Source organism: Protopterus annectens, chromosome 2.part0 (genome assembly GCF_019279795.1).
Source record: "Protopterus annectens isolate FY-2018-M chromosome 2.part0, PAN1.0, whole genome shotgun sequence".
In the NCBI taxonomy this organism is placed as follows: domain Eukaryota; kingdom Metazoa; phylum Chordata; order Ceratodontiformes; family Protopteridae; genus Protopterus; species Protopterus annectens.
The window spans coordinates 347189405-347211557 of NC_056728.1; the positions used below are offsets into that span (position 1 = coordinate 347189405).

The 22153-nt window shown below is 41.6% G+C and overlaps 1 protein-coding gene across 3 annotated transcripts in view; it reads right to left on the reverse strand.

Annotated features, from left to right (window-relative positions):
- Positions 1-22153, reverse strand: part of CDC42SE2 (CDC42 small effector 2) — a 288901-nt gene that overhangs the window by 11522 nt on the left and 255226 nt on the right. For 2 of the 3 annotated variants that reach the window (XM_044060814.1, XM_044060815.1), the window contains exon 4: positions 7976-8095. In XM_044060814.1, the coding sequence (XP_043916749.1) occupies positions 7997-8095 (99 nt within the window). In that variant the 3' untranslated portion in view covers positions 7976-7996. Of the gene's footprint in view, positions 1-7959; positions 8096-22153 lie in introns of all 3 variants that reach the window. The other variant, XM_044060816.1, reaches the window with a different exon arrangement.

Sequence of the window (22153 nt, forward strand, 5' to 3'; positions counted from 1 at the left end):
TTAGCCCCCTTGGGACCCTGGGAGATGGTCTCTGGGTCAGCTACTGGGCTTTTGTAAAGAAATTTGTGGGAATCAGGTACTCTGTAGTATCTGTCAGGCTTAGCTGGAGCAGAGGTAGAGAGTCTGGGTTGAAACTGGATTCTAAACAGACATCCACAATATCCAAAACAGGTGGGATGGCTTAGAGGTCTGTGTTGGGGGAGTAAAATAAACTCTCTGAGCCTTTTCTTGGAATCAGAGTAATCCTGACCTTCCCAGTGGAAATGTTCTCTCAGTGTGTAAAGTTTCCCCAAAAGAGTAGTCTTCAGGAGGGGAAGCTGAGGGAATATAGTCTTCAGCATCAGAATATTCATAAGGAGAGTAGGAAAAATCTTGGTCTTCAGAGGAATCCGAAAAAATAGACAGTTGCTCAGAAGCAGAATCTTCCTCATCTAGGCCTTTTGTCAGGAGGAGGCTGAGAACCCCTGACAAGAGAAATCAAATATTCAGCCATTTTCAGCATCTGCTTCTTAGGCATAGGGCCTTGAACAGGAGACTGAAGTGTAGTCTTTTTAGCTTTAGAAGGAGTCTTAGACTTAGAAAACGTTTTGACTGAGAGTCGTCTGTCTGAAAACGCCCTCAGAAACCGATGGCGTTTCAGAAGCACCGACGTCCTTAGAAGGTATATCGTCGGAAGGGCCTGAAGTAAAAGGCTGCGTCGGCCTAGTACATTCCGTCAAAATATCCGTAGCGGTCTCGGGTTCCAGAACTGCGGTAGTCAGGGGCTGCGTCGGAGCCTCACTGATAACCGGAGAACCGGAGACTGGATCAACTGAGGCCTCGGAATCGGGGTTAGGCCTTGGCTATCGGTCCTTGTCCCTGCACTTTTTGTGCACGCCGGTAGCTCTGACGGCATGTTATAGTTAAATTTTCTACCAAAAAAGTGTTGTGCGAAATCAAATCGTCTTTTAATAGTACGCTTATTAAACCTAGCACAAAAACGACAAGTGATGTCGTGATCAGGGCCTAGGCAAGGTATGCAATAAGAATGAAAATCCTTATGAGGTATTTGCTTCCCACAAGAAATACAATTGTTAACTTTTTCTGACATCGGCCTGAGGCAAGAAAAGTTTCCCCAATGGGGCAAGTTTCCCCAACGGGGTACTTAGCTTTATATAGAAGACTCCGGTCTGAAATTCGGATTCGACAATCTCAGGAGTCGGCCGACCGGCACTTGCGAACTTGCTTCTGCTTCGGGCACCGCACAGCAAGAAAGACTGAAGAAAATGGCGTCTGTTGCAGTATTTGTACCCCTGGCGCACTGACGTCAGGGATGAGGCGACAGCAACAGATGTCAGACCAAGACTTTGGAAATCCGGCCGACTGCGGGACCGCCTGACGACAGGATAACCCTAGTGTGATGACTGCAGCAGGGTAACACGATGAACATCTACAATGCTTTTGCCAGGTATGTTGACATAACAGCATTGCAAAACCATTTCCTACTCATCAACTGTATTATCTATTTTGAACAGCTTAGGAACAGCCATTGTTGCCACCTGTGACTCAGATTTCCTTATGAGATCATAGAGAACTTTATCAACACATCTAGTATACAATCTGCTAGATCATGCTGAAAAAGCCCTATGAGGCTGGTAATTCAGCACCTTGAAAGAGAATATCAAGAGGCATAAACACCCTTCACAAATCAATGTCCTGAGAATTCTTACGGGAGGTGGGGCTCAGTACTCTTCACTAAAGCCTCATTCTTGAGGACTGCTGCACCACATTGGAGTTGGCTAAGTGTGTCTTGCTCCAAGCCTGCCTTCGGGGAATCAGAGGATTTCAAGTCTCCTATAGATGGGATCCACCAAATCAAGCCCTTGACGCTCCTATCCTTTACCTGCATAGTTATTCTATCAATAAGAGGTACTATTCCAAGATTCACATGGGAGAGAACAAAGCCTCCTATAATGTCTTCAGTGGAGGCACTTGCCATCGCCACACCAAATGCATTAGCTCTAGCACTTTCCCATAGTTGAGGTCATCAGAAAGAGAAAAATAAAACAAGAGACTGTACAACACTTCAGAGAAAATACACTTGTGCAAGTACTGCAGTAGCCTTGGCTATATGGCCTACATCCTGCCTAGGATAGACCAGCTGTCCAGCTTTCAATCGTTTCAGAACACCTTACTGGCCTGTCAGGTAGCTCAAGATGAGCTGACAGAAAGACGAGCTTGGGTGTGAAGCCCTTCAAAGTTTTCCTGCTAAAACAGGGACAAACTGAGCCTTAAAACTACAACACTAACAAAAAATAAAATATCCACACCCTGGCATAAAAAGTGCTCCAAAAACAAAGGGGATGGAGGGAGTGGCTACTGTACCAGTGATAATTTGAACATTTACTTACAAACTGTACTATGTTCATCATATTGATCACTATGGCAGAAGCCTTAGCTTTGTGTGTAGATTACCATAGCTAACTACATTTGGGAGGTGGAAGGGTTCAGGATCCCCTGGAGAATGGTCTTACCAGTACTTTGTAAATGTACAGATGACCAAGCAGCAGCTTCCAGAATACTTTTAGAATCCAACCCTTTCCAAAAAGCCATAGATGAAGCTAAGGCCCTGCTAGAGTGGGCCTTGACATTGCCTGGAATTTAGTTTTATGTCAAGTATACCAAAAGGTAATTCTCAGACAACCATTTGGAAATGGGTGGTTTTGTCACGTTTTTCTTTCCTACCTTCACATGAAAATGAACAACTGATCTGATGAGTATGGAGTATCCTTTCTCCCTCATTTTTAGGTTCAAGAAAGAAAACAAAATAAACTGATACAAATTTAGGCATAAAAGGAGCAACCCTGTTCCTATAGACAAGACAAGGTTGATTCACCATAAAGCTTGCAACTCAGATCCTTTTACTTCTGTAAGAAGAGTAATCAGTAAAACGGTTTTCATGTTAACCTCAAGTCAGCCAAATAAGTGGAAAAATTGTTAGCTTCTCTAATACCAAATTAAAATCCTAAGGAGGGGCCACTGGCTTTCCTGGGGGGCCCTGTCATGCAAATCCCCTTTCAAAAACAGACAGACTAAATTAAATATGAGGAGGATCCATGGGCAGACAAGCTGAAAAGGTTGTTAAATGAACTTTGATAGAGGAATAAGAAAGGCCATTGTATAGTAACTGAAAAATACTGTAAATTCAGAGAATAAATAGCCCTGAATGCTGGTTATGTTGTTGGCACCAACTAGAAAATCATTTCCAATAATTTGCTAGTAGCAAGCTTTTTTGCCTCCATAGTACCTACTGCACATCCTCAGTAAACAGGTGCCTAAAATGAATTAAGACCTTATCATCCAGGCAGTCAAACTGAAAATGATTCATGTCAGAGTAAATCAAATACCACTGTTGTGAGAGTAGACCCAGGTCTGGGTAGAAACGTGATAATTGCTCCTGGCCATGTCTAAAATGGAGAACCACAGTTTACTAGGCCAGAAGCGATTCTCCATAATGACCTTGGGGATTCCAATCTGAATCTTCAGACATACCTGGATATTAGATGAAAGGGTGGAAAACATACAGGAACATTCCTGTCCAAAGAAAAGGCATCTGTCTACCAGACCTTCATGCACAGATTCCTGGAAAATAATCTTGCTAGTTGATGAAAGAGGATGCAAAAGGGTCTACCTGAGGAACTCCCCACAGATAATTTAAGATCCCCTGATCTAGTTTCCATTTGTGAGGGTCTGCATTGGCCCTGCTCAGCTCGTCTAAAACACACATTTGCTCTGACAAAATGTAGGATGGCTGTAGAGAGACTGTGCTGTGAAGCTACATCATATGCTAACATGGCTAGTCTGCTACAGGGGTGCATCTCTTTGATATTTGTGCGCCAATGGTGTCTCACACCCCTGCACTTCTATCCCTTCTGAAACTGCTATCCAAGCAAAGTCCGAAGCGTCTGTGGTGGCAGACTGCTTTGGAGGAGGAGACTTGGACTTGAGGATATCAGTTTCCACCAAAAGATCTCTCCTGGAGAAAAAAAAACAAAACAGCACTGGGATTCAAAAAGATAAAAGGTGTTCATACTGTGACCAAAGACATTTCAGCTACCGCTGTAACTTTCTCATGTGGAGTCTTGCCAGGGGTATCATGAGAATCCTGAATGCCATGACACCGAAAATCCTGAGTTATTCCTTTGCAGTGTCTGAAGTCTGAGTGGACAACCTTATTCTGTGGACGAAAAGCTCTCTGAACCGACGTGTCTAGTTGAAATCCCAGGAACACAATCCCGTATGATGGAGTAAAAGACTTTTCACTGTTCTCTTCGAATCCCCGGCTTGAGTTGACCTCTCACCCACGACACTGAAAAAGGCTCTGCAAAGATAAACAAGTCATCTAAATATGTAAATGTGGATACCCTGTAATCTGCAATGAGCTACACAACTGGAGCTAGCTACTTTGTGAATACACTTGGTGCAGTGGATAGTACAAAAGTTAAGGTAGAGAACTGAGGGTTTTGTATGTCTGGATCACATTAAGAAATGTCTGAAGTCTGGATGAATAGGGTTGTGATGAGCATCTTACAAATCTAGGGTTACCAGGAAACAAAATAGGAAGAAGAGATAGCAGGTTGTGAAGTGACATTATTTTGAAATAAGACCATCAGAAATGGATTTAGGAAAGGAAGATCCACAATTGGTCTCAACGCATTTTCTCTGTTTGGCACTTGGAACATCCTTGAATAAAAACCCTTACCCTATTGGGAAGGAGAAACTGGCTCTTTCAAGTCCTAGGGACAGCATGTGGTGAACAGGTGGAAACCAAATTCTGATCTGGAGGATGAGGAATGACCTGGGAGAGAGGAATTTCCTTCCACTGCCATCTGTAACTTTGATGAATAAAATTCAGATCCCTTGCTCCATTTGGACAAACTAATTTTGCTGACTTGGTTCTTAACATGGAAGACGCTGCTTGCTCTGACCTATGCAAATAGGGTACCACAGATGCAAGCTCTTATGGTGTGTCCAATATACCTCATTTTCCATAGGGACAGCATCTCTGAGAATTAATTCATCTCATGTCTACAGTGGTATCCAAGTTTACTTGGAGGCAGACTATCCATCTCCTAGTTTTCTTTACTGACCATAATTGATGGAGAAAGGATACTCCATATCCTGGATGTCTAGATAACTCCAGTACCATCTTGACAGACCTACATCTCTCAGATCTTCAGCTCAATTATTTCTTGTGAAGGCAAGGGACAAAGTGTGGCAAAACCGACAATTTCCAAATGGCTGTCTAAGGCTATTACCTTTTTGTTACACTCACCATAACCAAATCTATTCCAGACAGAGTCAAGGCCTTCTCTACCATGGCCTTGGCTTTATCTACATCTTCTTGGAAAGGGATGCACTCTAGAAATATTCCAGAAGGTGCTACTTGGTCCTCTGTACATTTACAAAGCACTACAAGCTTGATTCCTTTTCTAGGTCCAGATCAAGCTTTGCTAGGACCATTGTCCAGGGGTTCCCAGACCATTCTCCTTCCACCTCCCAAATGTAGTTAGCTACAGTAACCTACCCATACAGCCAAGGCTACTGCAGCAGTGAACAATATAGTGAACAAAGTACAGTTGTACAAGTTAAACTTACTGTAACAGTAAATGGTCAAACGAACACTGCTGCAATAGCTGCTTGCTCCATCCCCCTTGTTTTTGGGGCTTTTTTTTTTTATATGCCAGGGTGAGGACATTTGTTTTGTTGTTCCTAGTACAGTCCTTTCAGGGCTCAGCTTCCCTTATTTCTGCTGGCAGAAAAGCTCTGAAGGCCTTTACACCCAAACTTCTTAGTCAGCTGGGCTCGAAGAAGGTACACTGAAGATTTGGAAGCTGGTCAGCAATTATATCCTTGGCAGGATATAACCAGTATGCTTAAGCTACTGTAGCAGTGATCAAACATTTACTGCTATGGTAAATTCAACTTACTGTTACGGTAAGTTGAACTTTGGCATAATGCCTAAAAAAACTTTACGTCCTGTGGTGTATACAGAGTTCACTAGTATCAATACATCTACAATAAGTAGAATTTCTATATTTTCGTGTTCCTTTTCTTCCTGACTCAGAGTCCCTATATACAGTTTTATGTTACCTTTTAAATTCTTTTTATTGTGCGTGTCTCCCCTACTATTCTTATTACCGTCTAAACTCAATGTTCCACTTTCTTCTTAAAATACTGCACATCTCTCACATACCTTGGGTGTGAGTGAGTGGAAACATGCAACCTATCATTACATTCTCAAAATTCTAATCACTTAATGTTGTTACTGTTTCCATTATACAGATGTTCAGGTTGCTTATTCTTGGAACTAAACTACATCACTTCTAAGAGTTTCTCCTCATATAGTCTCATTTTAAAACTATCTTCAAATGTGCTTAAAGTAGTTTCTGAATTATTACAATTACTTGTAATCCTTGAACGTACCATCTGACATTTTCCTACATTCTTTAACACAAAATGGTGTATGCATACTTCTATGTAAATACAGCTCCCTCTTACACACTTTACTAGGCCATTTTATCATAGATGCCAACAGATGCAGACAAAGGCATCAATAACTCTTGGTCCAAGGAGAAGCTGCTCAATTTTCTCCTTGGTGAAGGGCTAAGTAGGACAGAGGTCAAATTCTGCTCTCGTGCTAGGATACAGCCCTGATCCAATCTTGCTTGGGACACTCCAATAGATGAGGGGGGGTGGACATCAAGATTCCTAGCTGCCTTATCCTCAGGCCTTTTTTTCCAGGTACTGGTGGGAAGGAAGCCTTTCAATATTAACTGATTTCTGATTCAAAAGATTTAGAGTTGAAGTTGTGACAAATATTACAATCTGCATCCAGATGTTCCACCCACAGGCACACAACACAAAGTTCCTGCGCATGTTCGGGTTGAAACCTTGTGGTCACATTTGCCACACTTCTAAAAATTCTGAGGAATTCTGACATTCTTTTCCATAGTGCTAGCTAAGAAAAATATGCCACCACTAGAAATCTGAAGACTTACAGCTGCCTACAGGCCTAAGCCACATGGCTCATTTAGGTGGAAACAAAAGCCATCTTACTATTCTTAAAACAAAAGAACACTGCACTGGCGCTAGCTGTGCTAGCTTAATTGCAAAATAGGTTACCGTTTTGTCTAATGTCTAATATTCTTAGCACAGAAACAACTGTGAACTTGGCAACACTCTGTGATGCTATTTATTCCACTGGTAAATATCAGTACACACAGAGCAAACCAAAGACAGAGATAGCTCTATTGAGGTCAAAGGGCATGCCATCTACACTGTCCGGGTCTATATTACCTAATCTAAAAGTGAACTCCGCGAACTGCATCTACATCAAAAATGCACTTCAGCGAAACAGTGAGATCGCGGTATAGTGAAGATCAGAAAATTTGCCCTTTCCTCACTGTAGTGCGATCTTGGAGTTGGTATATATAATTAGCGTGGGGTATGGGGGGAGCAGCCCCCCACAAGATCAAATTCGCTGAACAGCATTTTCGATGTAGATGCAGTTCGTGGAATTCACTTTTTGATTAGATAACATACCCACGATGTCCAGTCCTACAGTTGAACTGAACCATGCAAGCAGCAATATTAATGACGGATGGACTCATTCCTGACATGCACACAAATCGTAATGTAGGATCTATACAGTTTATGATAGCAGAGCAAGATAAGACAGACATTTTTAGCTTATAGACTTGACAAATGGTCTGGATTTTTAAAGATGAATAGTTAATTATATGCATAAGACACTGCAGTTTTGCTGTCTACTTTTTCTTCTGTTGAAGCATGAATTCTTGCAGAAAATCAAGATTTCACTTAAAGAAATGAGGAAATCAATGAGCCATACAGAATAATGTACATTTCAGCTCTGCTAATACACACACCAGGACATAGTTAATAAAATAAAAATCTTACATGAACCTGTCCTCACCAAGTATGTCGTTTATAAGGACTATCCTGCTTTTGTATCGACAAGCTGCATCTGCATATTTGCTGGCATACCACCTCCATATCCTCCTTTTGATTGCATCTGGTTCTGAATTGAACTTACCTGCAACAAAACAGTGAAAGGTAGATAAGTTAACTGCTATGCACCTGTCTACAATTATTCCATCTCTGTGCAACACCTTAGAATCCTTTGAAACAAAACTCACATTCTAGTGCTTTCTACAGTCATTCATTAGAATAAAAAACTAAAAAAAAAAAAAAAAAAACAGCAGAGGCATAACATGGTTACACTTCCAATGCCCCCTGAAAAGTACAGAGCATACCATGGATCGGAATACACTCAGGGATAAGACCAAATACACTCATCTATTAACATTCTCCATGGAGTCTACAAGCACAGCAGTGGGGACCATGAGCATTACAATGAAGTACCATTCAAATTTTAGTTAAAATTTTGATTGATTTTAGCAGTAGTGTTTACAGTTACTGAATAAGGACAGTATTATAAATGGTTTGTGTGTATGAAAAGGTCAAAATATGGGCCAGGACTGCCAGCTTTCAGGTACACATCAGTAAAGTTTCCTAAATGACTCTCCTCAGCTAGTAGAACGTAGCTAATGACTAAAACCACTGCCTCTCTGACCTCTGAGACCAGGAGTCCTGGCAAGTATTCTAAGAAGGGGGTGGGGGGAGTGGAAGGACATTATGACATCACTGCAATCTCCACTCCACCAAGCTAGGGATTTGAGTCTGTGCACATGAAGGCTCCCAGCCCCACATCTCCCTATAGGATGCCTTTTGCCCCAGGCACGACTAACCTGTTATCGCAAAGTCGACTCAGAGTAATCAGGGGCCCACTTAATGATAGGGTTATATATAAGGGGTAGCCTGCAAAGAGCAACTAAGGGTTCAGGGGCTATGTGGATGCTGTAACCAAGAGGAATGGCTGGAGGGCTGAGCAGGCTATGTAAGAAAAAATACACAATTAAACAAATTAAAGGGATCTGCAGAATGGGAGAACCTTTACAGCTTCAACTTGTAAAATTCAGGCTAAACTTCAAGTTCACAAATCTTAGTTTCTTCACTACTATGTACCATAAATTTCTTGTCTCGCTCTATTCACATGCTCTTCCATCTTACTTAACAAATCTTTTAAACAAAGGAAATGTCTGTGCATACAAAATACCACTATGACAAAACCTAAAATGTGGAAGTTATTCTCTCATCAGGCAGCTTATGCCAACAACCTGGAGACAGAAGCATTAAAAATTCAGTATTCCAGGCAGACAAAATGCTGCTCATTGTCACAGAAAAGCCCACTAATGCAATAAGCACAGTAAACATAACATTAACCACTTATCTGGTCACCCTTTTGGATGCAGTTCTAAGTAGGACTTTGCAAAGCTGCAAAACTTAACACTTTCTTTGAGATTAATCAGTAAAATTTCACCTTCTTTTACATGCTGGTTGAGCATCCTACTCACCAACAAGAGACACCTAACAGGAACTAAAACCAGGTCAAAACAAGAAGGTTAAAGAAATACTAAGATAGGGCTGCAGAGCAACAAAATGTCCATATGACATAACAGCAGCTTGTAAGTTGAGACCAAAAGTCAAGAGGGATGGCCATGGATTGTCAAGACACCCACATCCTAGGCCATTGTGGTGCAAAACATACCAATAATGCATTTCAATGCGTGGGCTATGGTGACAATGCTCACAAGCAGTTTCAGGATTTGCACACACTTGTTGCAACATACTGGGCAAATCATTAACAGGCTTAAAAATATTCCACTACACACCCTGATGTTTTTGCCATTTTATTTTTCAAGCTGCTCTTAAATTCTCAACCATCTCCCTCAAGGAGTACTCAAACACAGTCACAATAATGGTCAGACCCAAATGTCTTGTTCTTAGACCTACTTATTATAATGCATCTCTCACTCTCTGTGTAAGTACAGGAGATAGGAAAAAGTGTGTAATCAGAACAGAGTGGATTCAGGCTGTCTTACTCCTTGATCTTGAGAAATTCTCAAAAAGTTCAGAGCAACCATACGTGGGCACTAATATTGCTTGCTATGCACACTGCCAATCCTCCTTCCTGTAAGCTTTTGTGCACTGTGGCGCAGTTCCATTTTCAAAACCTTTAACACAAACTATAATATTACAGCTCCTAGTTAACACAAGTTAACAGAACAGTCTTTTGCAATCGTCAAATACAAATGCCAGCTACTTTTGTTTGTATTCTGAATTTTTTTCAGTCTGGCATAACTGTAGTTGTACAAGGTGGAAATGAAGAAAATGCACTGTGCATTTCCCCACTAATTCTGGTTACCAAAACTGCAGTTACACAAAGCAAAACAAGGTCTCTGACATTTCCATTTTCCCAGGGCCAATAGCTTCAGAGGCAATATATTTAGAAGCAGGGAGAGGGAGGTATACTGGGATAAACAATAACTTGGGTGCAACACCCTGAAATACCGTTTACAAATTTCCTTTGCAATGCAATTCTGGACACAGAAATTACAACAGGAAGCTATGTATCACCTCCGCAGAAGTAAACTAAAATGCTAAGAGCTAAAGCCATTCATAATTCTGCAGTCATTTAACATGAAGCGCAACTAAACAGTTTTGCACAATTTAAAGTTAATGGTGAACAACCACCGCAGTTGGTCATAACTGAGCTAAGAAACAGCAGGAGTAGAACATTAATTCAACTGCTGATCCAAGTGTCAGTCACTATCCATTGACTGCATTCAGCATGCCATATCATGAGAACACTTCCTCTCTCATATGCCTTCCTTTACAAATGCTAAGCAAACTATACAGCAAGTGGGAGCATGTTTAAAAAATATGTATTCACGCTACTTCACAGTTCTAGGGGAATTCATCAACCTGAGGGACAATATAGTTTGCCTGTTTCAAGTGTTGCATGGTTGCTAAGATATGAAGAACTAATATGGAATAAATGAAAGTAGCTTCAATAATCTACAGCAAAGTTGAATACGTAATAAGAGTGGTGATGAATGATTATATCCCTCATTCAGCAGAGTGCACATTTCACAGCATATCATGGAGGTTGAAGAAAATACATAAACAGCAGATTACCACTTTTAACTATATATAGTTACGAAACACGACATTTACTACAGGTAACAAGATCCTGTCTAAATTTATATAGCTCTCCTGCATTTAAGCTTCACTTTTGCAGCAGACTGTTCTGACAAGTGCATATTTCCAGCCAATCACTTGCGTGATGAGTCCCCAACAGCACACACAGCACCAAGTACTTCTTTCTTATACCCACAGAACCTCCAGCAGATGTTTGTTAGGTGTCCTGCCCTTTTGTGTTTACAGTAACACAGATCCTACCATAGGAAAAAATAATCTGAATTTGAGAAATTTTATTCAGTTATTTTAACATTTGTTTTCCAACTGGGATAGAGCCCATTTTCAGCAGAGGCCTGGGGAGAAACACTCCAGATGCCAGTCTTTGGAATGTCAGAGGGCACACTGTAGCACCCAGAGGAAAATACTCATCTGGTTGTTTTGTCAAGTCTTTTGTTCCACTGCACTAAAATGCAAACATACTGTGATATGGGTGATCCCACTGCTTAAAAAAAAAAAAATCTACAATCTCTCTCCAATAAAATCCATTTGTTCCACTTCTTAATCCGCCTGGGCACAGCACAGCTATTTGTGCTGTTTCGCAGAGAACACTCCAGGAGTGCAGCACTGATGCCCACTTTCACTGCTGAAGAGTCAATCCAGCTTATGGCCTGCAAGGTGTTTACTTTTGGCGGGCCAATCATCCAAATCCCTTTGTTCCTAGACTACAGGTTTTACAATCAAATTTGCAGTAAAGGGCACAAAAATATTGCTCATCTGTTCCCGATTTTGCAGAACATTCATTTTTGTCCAGTCTCTCTCAATTTGATTTTATAATAAAGTATCAAAGATTACAGTCAAAACCAGACATTACAGATGTATACTTGCTGTTTGGAAAAATGCATGTAGATGCAAACCTCATTCTAGTAACTCAGTGAATTAAGTAAAATTTAAAAATGTTTCCCTGATTTTGAGCCTTTGTGCTCATTTTTGGTTTTGTCTGGAATTCTTGAGCAATGAAGGTGACCGGTATGGAGCGAAGTTCCAAGTACTCCTGTTTAAAATAATCAAAGTAAAATGTACAATTCATTCATTTGCTTTCAATCGGACATACAAAGCATGCTATCAGTATTGTGTCTGTACAAAGAGCTCTCTCTCAAACTGTCCCTGATTATGCACAGTATCCTTGATGAAACATAGTAAAACTTGTAGTTTCCTGGCAAATAGTCAAGGATTGAATTCTCCAACTAAAAACCATATGAGCGATTTCCAAAGTTTTTCTTCAGATAATGCATGCCAATGCAAACAGAACTAGCAAAGTGCCACTGATTATGGGTATTTATTACCCCCCCCCCCCCATTATTTGAGATTGAGAATTATGGATTGAATTCAGTGAATGCAGGGCAGACATGCAACACACCATTGCAGTCAAACAGGCTTTCTACAAATGTTGTCATTTTCAGTCATGAAATAAAAGTATTATGCTGCTGAAACCATTGGCGAGTTGCACTGGGTATTTCAGACAGCAGTGACCAGAAATATATTACTGCAGTCAGTGTGTGTTTTATTTGCTCATAACCAGACCTTTGAATTATGTACAGTCATGGCTGGGCATGGCAGTTTGTGTGCACACGCATGCATGCTGGTAACGTTACAGTGGGTTGCACTGTATACATCACACGCCAACAGGAAATATTTCAGACAAGTGTGTGCGAGCCTGTATGTAACCAGATGCACAAATATAAATGCTGTCTACCATCTGAAGTGAACACAAAGTGGCTGCAATGGTTTGGCACATATGTATGTTTTTTGCTTTTGGTGGGGGCAGAGTATTCATTCATCCAACAATAATGAGCTGAAATACGTAGCAGTTAAACGTGTTTCTACTTTTCATGGGTTAAACTGGCACCGCTACTGTATGTGTGGAGAAGGATAAGAATGCAGTTTAGAGGTCTTTACTTTGGACATTTTTGGAAAGTTCTTTTTCAATGAGAAAACTATAAAATGCACCATTACATCACAATAATATCAAAGTTATGGCTCTGTAAAGTCATGTTTGCTGATGTGCTCACTTTGGCTATCCCGTCAAATGGAAGCTTACATAATGTTTAGAACTTGTCAGTGACAGCTGGTGTCCAAATACCATTAGTTTCAATTTAACATTGCTTGGCAAAAAAATATTCATATGCTTATAAAATATTTATACAAATATCTTATACACTGTCAACTTGCAGGCATTGCTGAGCAGCATTTGACAGGCCCAGTAAACATACAGCTCAGCAATAGCTCCCGACCAAATCTGCTTGTGAGAGACACTGATTTGTTTCCATTCAACATTTTAATATACATCATAGTAACCTGAACCAGGTGGAGTTCATAAACAGCTTCACAGCATCAAATGAAGAATGCTGGAAAATCATACTCTTATAGGTGCTTTTTTACTGCCACTTTGCAAATGTTTCTTTATTAACAAATAAAGATGAGCATAAATATAATTTATGCTGATATCTTACACTGTCCACTTGGAAGCACTGTGGAACAGTGTTTCATAGGCTTAGTTAGTACAAAAGTTTAGAATGCCGGGAAACAAATCAGACACACAAGTGAGATACTGCGATTTATTTTTGTTTTCATTAAAAAAAACGACTATATGCAACAGTAAAGACTGTATTGGTACTCTGTCCTACAAGGAGTTTGTGCATCTTTCGACTTTTCCCGGTTAGGGGTCGCCACAGCGGAACTCCGGTCTGCTAATAATTGGCAGTAGATTTTTACGTACTGGCTTGCCGAGCCTAACGCACAACCTTCAACGAAGGAACGCCCATTCACGCATGTCGCCACACAGAAGATGCTCTGAGAATCGAATGGGCAATGTCTAACTGTGAGATGACAACGCTACCGCAGCACCACCACCACAGTTGTCCTACAAGGAGTCAATGTAGTAATTTACCGTATCAAATGGAAGTTTACATAATACTGGGAAACTTGTCAGTCATGCTTGCTGCCCAGCTATAAAGTACAGTTTTGTACCTACCATAAATGTAGATGTTCGAGGATCCACATTGCTGCAGTCCTAACTATTGGGTAGTCCGCTGTCCAGTCGGCCCGAATACCAAAGTATATGGCTGACGTCGGTCAGGGCGCATTAGACTGACGTCAGTACGTCAGGGTACTAATGCGCATGACCGACGTCATATCCTCAGTCTTTTCTTGCCCCAGATGTCAGAAGACCCTGAAAAGATAAGGCCAAAAACCAAAACTCCCAACATACCTGCACCAAAATATATATATATATACAAAATATACAAAATTAGCAGAATATAACCTCACCTACACAACCACCCCTAAACACAGAGGGAAGGAGGGAGGTAAATTGGACTGCAGCAATGTGGATCCTCGAACATCTACATTTATGGTAGGTACAAAACTGTACTATGTTCTTCATTCCACATTGCTGCAGTCCTAACTATTGGGTAGAATCCCAAAGCAGAGGTAAGGAGGCTGGCAAATCATAAGGAAGCAGGAACTGACAACATGCCCTGCAAAATAGCTGTGGCAAAACCAGCCCTAGACTTAGAGTAGAGAGGAAGGTGATAATGCTTAGAGAAAGTATGCACTGAACTCCAAGTAGCTGCCTCCAAAATATCCTTAGTTGCCACCCCCTCAGAAATGCTGTTGAAGTGGCAGTAGCCCTAGTGGAATGAGGCCTAATCCCAGCTGGAATCTCCTTGCCATGATGGGAATAACAAAATGTAATGCAACACCCAATCCATCTAGAAATAGTTTGTTTTGACACAGGCTTGCCCTGAGAACTCAAAGCAAAAGAAACAAACAACTGCTGAGACTGCCTAAAATCCTTAGTCCTGCTCAAATAATAACGCAATTGCCTGTGTACATCTAAAGTGTGCAAAATCTTTTCCCCTTTATTTTGGGGATCTGCATAAAACGTAGGCAAATGAATAGTTTGGTTTAAAGCCACACTAGAAACCACTTTAGGCATAAAGGAAGGATTAGTACGTAACGATACCCTATCCTTATGAAAAATCAAAAAAGGCTCAACCGCCATAAGGGCCTGTAACTCAGAAACCCTTCTTGCAGAAGTAATGGCCAACAAAAAAGCAGTCTTCCATGACAAGTATTTCAGTTCAGCAGTAGCTGCAGGCTCAAAAGGTTGTAGAGTAAGTTTCTCCAACACAAAATTGAGATCCCAAGCAGGAGTAGGAGCTCTCGGGGGTCTTATATTCTTTGCCCTCTAAGAAATTGCTTGAACAAAGGATGTGAAAACAATGGTGGGTCACAATCATAGTGAGCTGAAATTGCTGCAGCATGAATCTTAATGGAAGAGAAAGACAAACCTTTGTCCAATAACTCAGTAAGATATTGAAGAGCCACACTCAAATTAGGCTCTGAAATCTCCAAATTCTTTACTGCAGTCCAAAATAAAAATCTCTTCCATTTTTCTGCGTACACTTTCCTTGTACTAGGTCTTCTGGCTTCCATAATCACATTTAAAACTTGTTGAGGAAGTTGAGACCTGCTGTCTTTCAAAACAGAATATGCCAGGCTGTTAGATGAAGAGAGTGAAGCTTGACATTTAGCAGACGACCGCCCTTCTGAGACAACAGATGTGGAATCAAGGGTAAAGGCCATGGAGGCTTCTTTATCAGACTCCTCAGTAATGGGTACCAGTGCTGCCGAGGCCAATCTGGAGCTATTAAAATCATCCTTGGCTTGTCTTGTCTGACCTTTAGAAGCACCTTTGGAAGAAGAGGCAGAGGTGGAAACGCATACACATGAAGGTTTTTCCAACTGAAAGAAAGAGCATCCACTTTCCAAGCTGTGTGATGAAACCTCTTTGTGCAAAACTTTGGCAGCTGGTGGTTTAGTGGAGAAGCGAACAGATCTATGTCTGGAGTTCCCAGGACACTGTCAACCTTTGAAGTACATGAAGATCCAGTTTCCACACGTGGGGATCCATGATTTGACTGCTTACTACATCTGCTAAGGAGTTATGTGCTCGGCAGAAACCTTGCCTGAAGAGTTAGTTGTAAGCTGAGCGCAGTCTCCCATAAAATCATTGCTTGCCTGCACAATGGGTAAGAATGTGTTCCCCTTGTTTGTTGATGTACCACATGACAGTTGTGTTGTCTGTTAGAATCAACACCTGCCCTGGAAGAAGTAACTCCTTGAAAGCCATTAATGCAAACTGGACTGCTAACATCTCCTTCATGTTGATATGTAGATGCTGTAGTCTGGCAGGCCACTTGTCTTGTATCCACGTTCCATTTAGATGAGCTCCCAAGCAATGTCTGAGGCATCTGTCGTTAGAATTTGACTCGCCTCTGGCCGGGTCACAGAGAGTCCCTTGTTTAGGTGACATTCCTGAGCCCACCACAAAAATTCCTTTTGAATGCAAGGTATTATTTGAATGACAGTGTCCAAATCCTGGCAGTGCTGTGTCCATACATTTTGAGATACCATTGTAGCTTCCTCATATGCAGTTTGGCATTGGGAAGCACCAGAATACAAGATGCCATGAACCCTAAGGCTTGAAGGACTGTCCTTGCAGTCAGCCCGGACTGAAGAGATAGTTGATGGAAGTAACTGGAAAGATTCTTTTGTTTGTCCGGGGTTAAAAGGCCATCTGGGCTGCTGTATTCAGTCTCACACCCAGAAAGCACATGTCTTGAGAGGGTACTAGACTGGACTTTATTTCGTTCACAGAATACCCTAGGCATCTTAGCACTGCTATCACATATTCCAAATGCTGTAGAAGGTCTTCCTTTTCTTGAGCCAGAATCAGGCAATCGTCCAAGTAAGGATAGATTTGAATTCCTTTTAGCCTGAAGTAAGCTATCACTGGAGCCAGAACCTTTGTGAATACTCTGGGCACAGTAGATAAGCCAAAGGGCAATGCAGAGAACTGATAGTGAGAATTTCCAGCTCGAAAACGCAGATACTTTCTGCAACTTAGCCTTATAGGCACATGGAGGTAAGCTTCCTTGAGATCTAAAGTTACCATCCAGTGATCTTTGCCCAGCAGAGGTAAAAGCTGTTGTAACGTCAACATTTTGAACTTGGGAATGTCCAGATAAGTGTTGAGGATAGATAAATCCAAAATTGGTCTCCACGTGTTCCCCTTCTTTGGTACTAGGAACAGGCGAGAATAAAATCCTAGGCCCCTTTCTGGCACAGGAACCGGCTGAATGGCCCCTATTTGGAGTAACTGAGAAATTTGCTTGTGAGCCTCTTGTCTTTGTAGAGGAGGAATGTCTGGCATGCCTTTGAAAGGAGGCAAGGTATGGAAATAAAACCTGTAACCGTGGTGAATGATATCCAGAACCCATCTGTCTTGGGTAATTAAATCCCAATTTTCTTTGAAAAGAGACAGTCTTCCTCCCAACGGTGCTGCCAGGCGAGAATGAACTGGCAGCTGAAAAGGCAGGTCATTGGGTCTGCTTACGAAAGGACTGACCCTGCCCTCACCAGAAGTCTGAGCAGGGAACTCCTGTCCTAGGCCTAAAAGAACCCTGAGCTCTGCCCCACCACGTCTAGACCTACCCCTAGACTGGGAATCATAAGCAGGATAAGTCCATCCCTTAGCAGGCCAATTTCTACTAAACTTCGGAGGCTGCACCTGCAAGAAATCTTTAACAGTTTGCATAGACTTAGCCTTGTCCTCCATTTTCTTCAAAACTGCTTCTACAGGCGAACCAAACAACACATCAGACTGCAAGGGAGCATCCAAAATCCGTGTCTTAACATGCTCAGCTAAATTCTGATCTCTCAACCAGGCGTGCCTACGAAGAACAGAACCAGTGGCAGCCACCCTGGAGGAGGCCTGCACAGCATCAAAACCACATTGCAAGGAATGTTTACCCACCTGTTCAGACACGAACTAAATCCTGCAACTCTTTACATTCAATACCTTCCGCCAGAGCATCCACCTTAGATTTCAACTGTGAAAGAAGATAATTCTGATATTTTAACATGTGAAACTGACAATTCAACGCCCTCATGGCTAAAGTGGAAGAAGTATACACTTTCTTTCCCCATCTATCCAAAGCCCTTGCCTCTATCAGGAGGGACAGGATTTTTAACAACTGAGGCCTTCACACCTTTAGGCCCCTGACAGACAGTTTCCGGGTCTGCCCTAGGACTCTTAAAAAGATACTTATGAGCTTCAGGCACCCTATAATACCTATCCGGTTTAACTGGGGCAGGAGGCAAAGAATCAGGATTCAGGGAAGCCTCTGCAAAAACATCTTCCACCACATGCAAAACAGGAGGTATAGCTAAAGGCCTATGCTGGGGTAAAAACAAGAATTCCCTAAGCCTTTTCCTGGAATCAGAGAAATCTTGACCTTCCCATTTAAAATGCTCCCTCATGGAATGCAGAGTCTCTGAAAAAGAAAAATCCTCAGGAGGGGAAGCTGAAGGAGTAGAATCATCCACATCAGAATCAGAATAAGGAGGGTATTCCTGCAAGTCTTCAGCCGAAGACTCAGAAGCCTCCGAGCATTGCTCAAAACTCTCAAACTCAGGTTCCACCCTAGGCCTCTTATCAGGAGGGGGCATAGAACCCCTTATCGTAGTAATCAAATCCTCTGCCATTTTAAGCATATGTTTCTTAGGCAAAGACCCTGAAGCACTAGGAGAAACCCCCACTGAAGCAAAACTCGGCCTGCCCCTCAAAGCAGCCTTGGAAACAGAAGGGGAGGCTCTGACCACCTTAGGAAGAGAGGGAAGAACAGCCACCTGAGAAGCCCCCTCAGCCTGGCCTACTTCCTGAGGATACATCCTGTAACAGTAAAGTCTCTCCCTGAGACTCCAAAGAAACACCTGGCAAAACCTCCGGCTCCACTGAGCCCTCTAAAGAACCGACGTCTGGGACTGTCGGTTCTTCCACTCTAGGCTTTGCTGTTTTGTCCTTGCGGTTTTTAGCCGAAGCCGGCGTCGGAGCATCCGACGGCATTTTATAATTACAACGCTTCCCAAACACTAACCTGGCACAGTCTAACCTTCTCTTTATAGTGCGTTTGTTAAATCTAGCACAAGAGCGGCATCCAACAACGTCGTGCTCAGGCCCTAAACAAGGTATACACAAAGTATGGTAATCCCTATGAGGTATCTGTTTCCCACAAGAAATACAGTTATTCACTTTTTCTGACATCCGGTTAAATACTGAGGCAAGAAAAAACCAAAATATTCCCCAACGGGGTACTTAGCCAACTTTGATTCGGCCTGAAACTCTGGCTTCAGAAACTTTCAGAACGCCAACCTGCACTCGCAAAACTGCTTCTGCATCGGACCATGCGGCAAAAAAGACTGAGGATATGACGTCGGTCATGCGCATTAGTACCCTGACGTACTGACGTCAGTCTAATGCGCCCTGACCGACGTCAGCCATATACTTTGGTATTCGGGCCGACTGGACAGCGGACTACCCAATAGTTAGGACTGCAGCAATGTGGAATGAAGAACATCCGCTTTGTGGATATTTACTGGCACAAATATCATTTACCCATACTTGCAACTTTTATTCAAGAAATATAAAAAGGCAATGCCTACATAGTAGTATGGTAGAATGGCATTTCACAGGACACATCAACATGCAGGTCAGAACTGTCTGCAGACTCAAATACAGAGGTCAGTAAAAGAAAATGGTTTATTTTTATGCCAACTTACGAACATGAACCATATTTATTAATGTTGTGTCTTTCGGCTTTTCCCGGTTAGGGGTCGCCACAGCAGAACTCCTGTCTGCTAATGATTGGCAGTTGATTTTTACATGCTGAGTTGCCAGCCCTAACGCACAACCTTCAACGAAGGGACGCCCATTCATGCAGGTCTCCACGCAGAAGACGCTCTAGCTGAATCTCGAACCGGACAGCGTCTTACTGTGAGGCGACAGCGCTACCATATTTATTAATATTTGTTAATTTTAACAGTACATGTGGTACTTCATGGTTTAAAATGAAAGCTTACAGAATGATGCAAAGTTGTCACTGATGCTTGATGTCTCGCTTGCTGCGGAGTCACAGACTTAAGTGCGACCCCCCCCCCCAGTCATTGTTACTTGCGGGAATTGACAACACAAAATGGAAGCATGTTGCCGGGGAATTTCCTCATCACACTCACTCATCTAAGGGCATATTTACAGTACCCTAAAGCCACCTGCTACTAATTACAAAATTGTTTAGTAGTAAAACATGCATTTATGCACAAAATATATTTCTGTGGTCAGCACAGAAAAATGTAAGTTTCTGTAAGTATTACGAATATATGCTATTTGTTAACACGCTTATATGGCACTCCCATGGTGCTAAAAGAAAGCATATACAATGTCTAGCACTGTTCTGCATACATTTATATTTTTCTGCACATAAATTGCAACCTGTATTAATCTCAAAAATGGGTGTGACATCTACAAAACTGCTGTGTAGCAAATTAAAGATCATATCTGCATGAACAAGAGAGTCACAATGACTCCCGAGGTCTATACATCGGTAGGGAAGGTATTAACAGTTTGTACAACTAATTTACATATTATAAAATTACTTAGTTTATATTTGGGTGACATACCACCATTCTGAAAAGGAGCATGCACAGAATAGTTTTAACTTGCATGGCTTTTGAGGTATATACATTTTACAAGTAGGCTGCAAAACAGCATCCAGTAATTTAGCTTGGATGAATACTGTCCCAACTAGGAAATCTGTAGGTGTTACGTGGTGCAAAATTCCACTCAGGCTAGGTTACAGCTAAATTTGGAGAGCAATGTTTCATAACATTGTGTCCTTTCACACTGTAGCAGCAGTTCTGACTCGTTTTATGAGAAGATTAAACAAAAAAAATTAGTTGTGACCCAGCAGAATCTGTTACCACTTTAAACATATGAGCTTGATGGCAGTCGAATACCTTTGGGACCATGGTAACATATTTCTAGAAGAATGCACTGCTTCACATGGCCGGTTGTGTGGTTTGGCAAGTAACCCAATTGTTCTCAATGTCAAAATCAAGAAACCATACTAAAATTTAACAGTGGACATGCAATGAAATAAGTAGTGCAGCCCTGACAGCAGCAGTAAGGAAACAGACAGAAAGGTAAATGAAAGATTGAGAACATTTGATAGAGATTTTTGTTATGATCCCTCTTGTTGACCATCAAGCCTCCCATTTATCTCGCCAGGTGTGAACACACTGCTATCAAGGCTCAAGCCCAAGCAGTCAAGGGCTGGTAAATCAATGGTATCAACTACAGACATGCACCTCCTTTCCACTTAAGACCACCGCAAATCAGCTCTGGTCATCTCCAGTTTCTACCAGGGATTCTACCTACAGCACTTACTCCGAACAGAGTCCCTAGCCTTTCTACCACTGACAGGTGAGCATACTATGCTGCCTCATTCTTCCCTTCCCCTTGTCTTACACATCTCATTACTTGCTCCTCCAGTGGACTCACCACTAATGAAGCCTGGGTTGTTTAAGCCATAGTCAGGGATTTATTCATCTATGCCTCTGGCTTAGATTGAAACTACTGGGAATAGCTTGTAATACACATCTTCCAATTAATTTACACTCAAGTGGCAATGAACATCTACCCATCAATGTACCAACTCTGATGTAATGTCTCCAAAAAACATACCAAAAGCTTTCCAAAAGTCAGAAAACTGTGCAAGGTTAATGAACATCTGGTTATACATTTGTCAAAGGCCTATAAATCAGTAATTTGTTTAATGATTTTAGTAAAACAAGTAACATTTCAGAAAGTTACCATTTCATGGAATAAAATGCTAATGAGAATGCTGTGTACAAGAACTCTTCCACACTGAGCTTAAATGTCATTTGTGAAATGCTAGGAGACACAAGTAATAAAAAAAATGGAGTGATTTACTTAGTTTTGCTTACCTCAGAGCATAATCATTCAATTACCTATTCAATTACCATGACACCATCTTCAGAACTGTACTATAAACTGAATGATGTAAACATGACTTTAGTGCAGTTACCAGGCTAAGTTGCAACTTTAAATGGAGATTAAAATACTTCT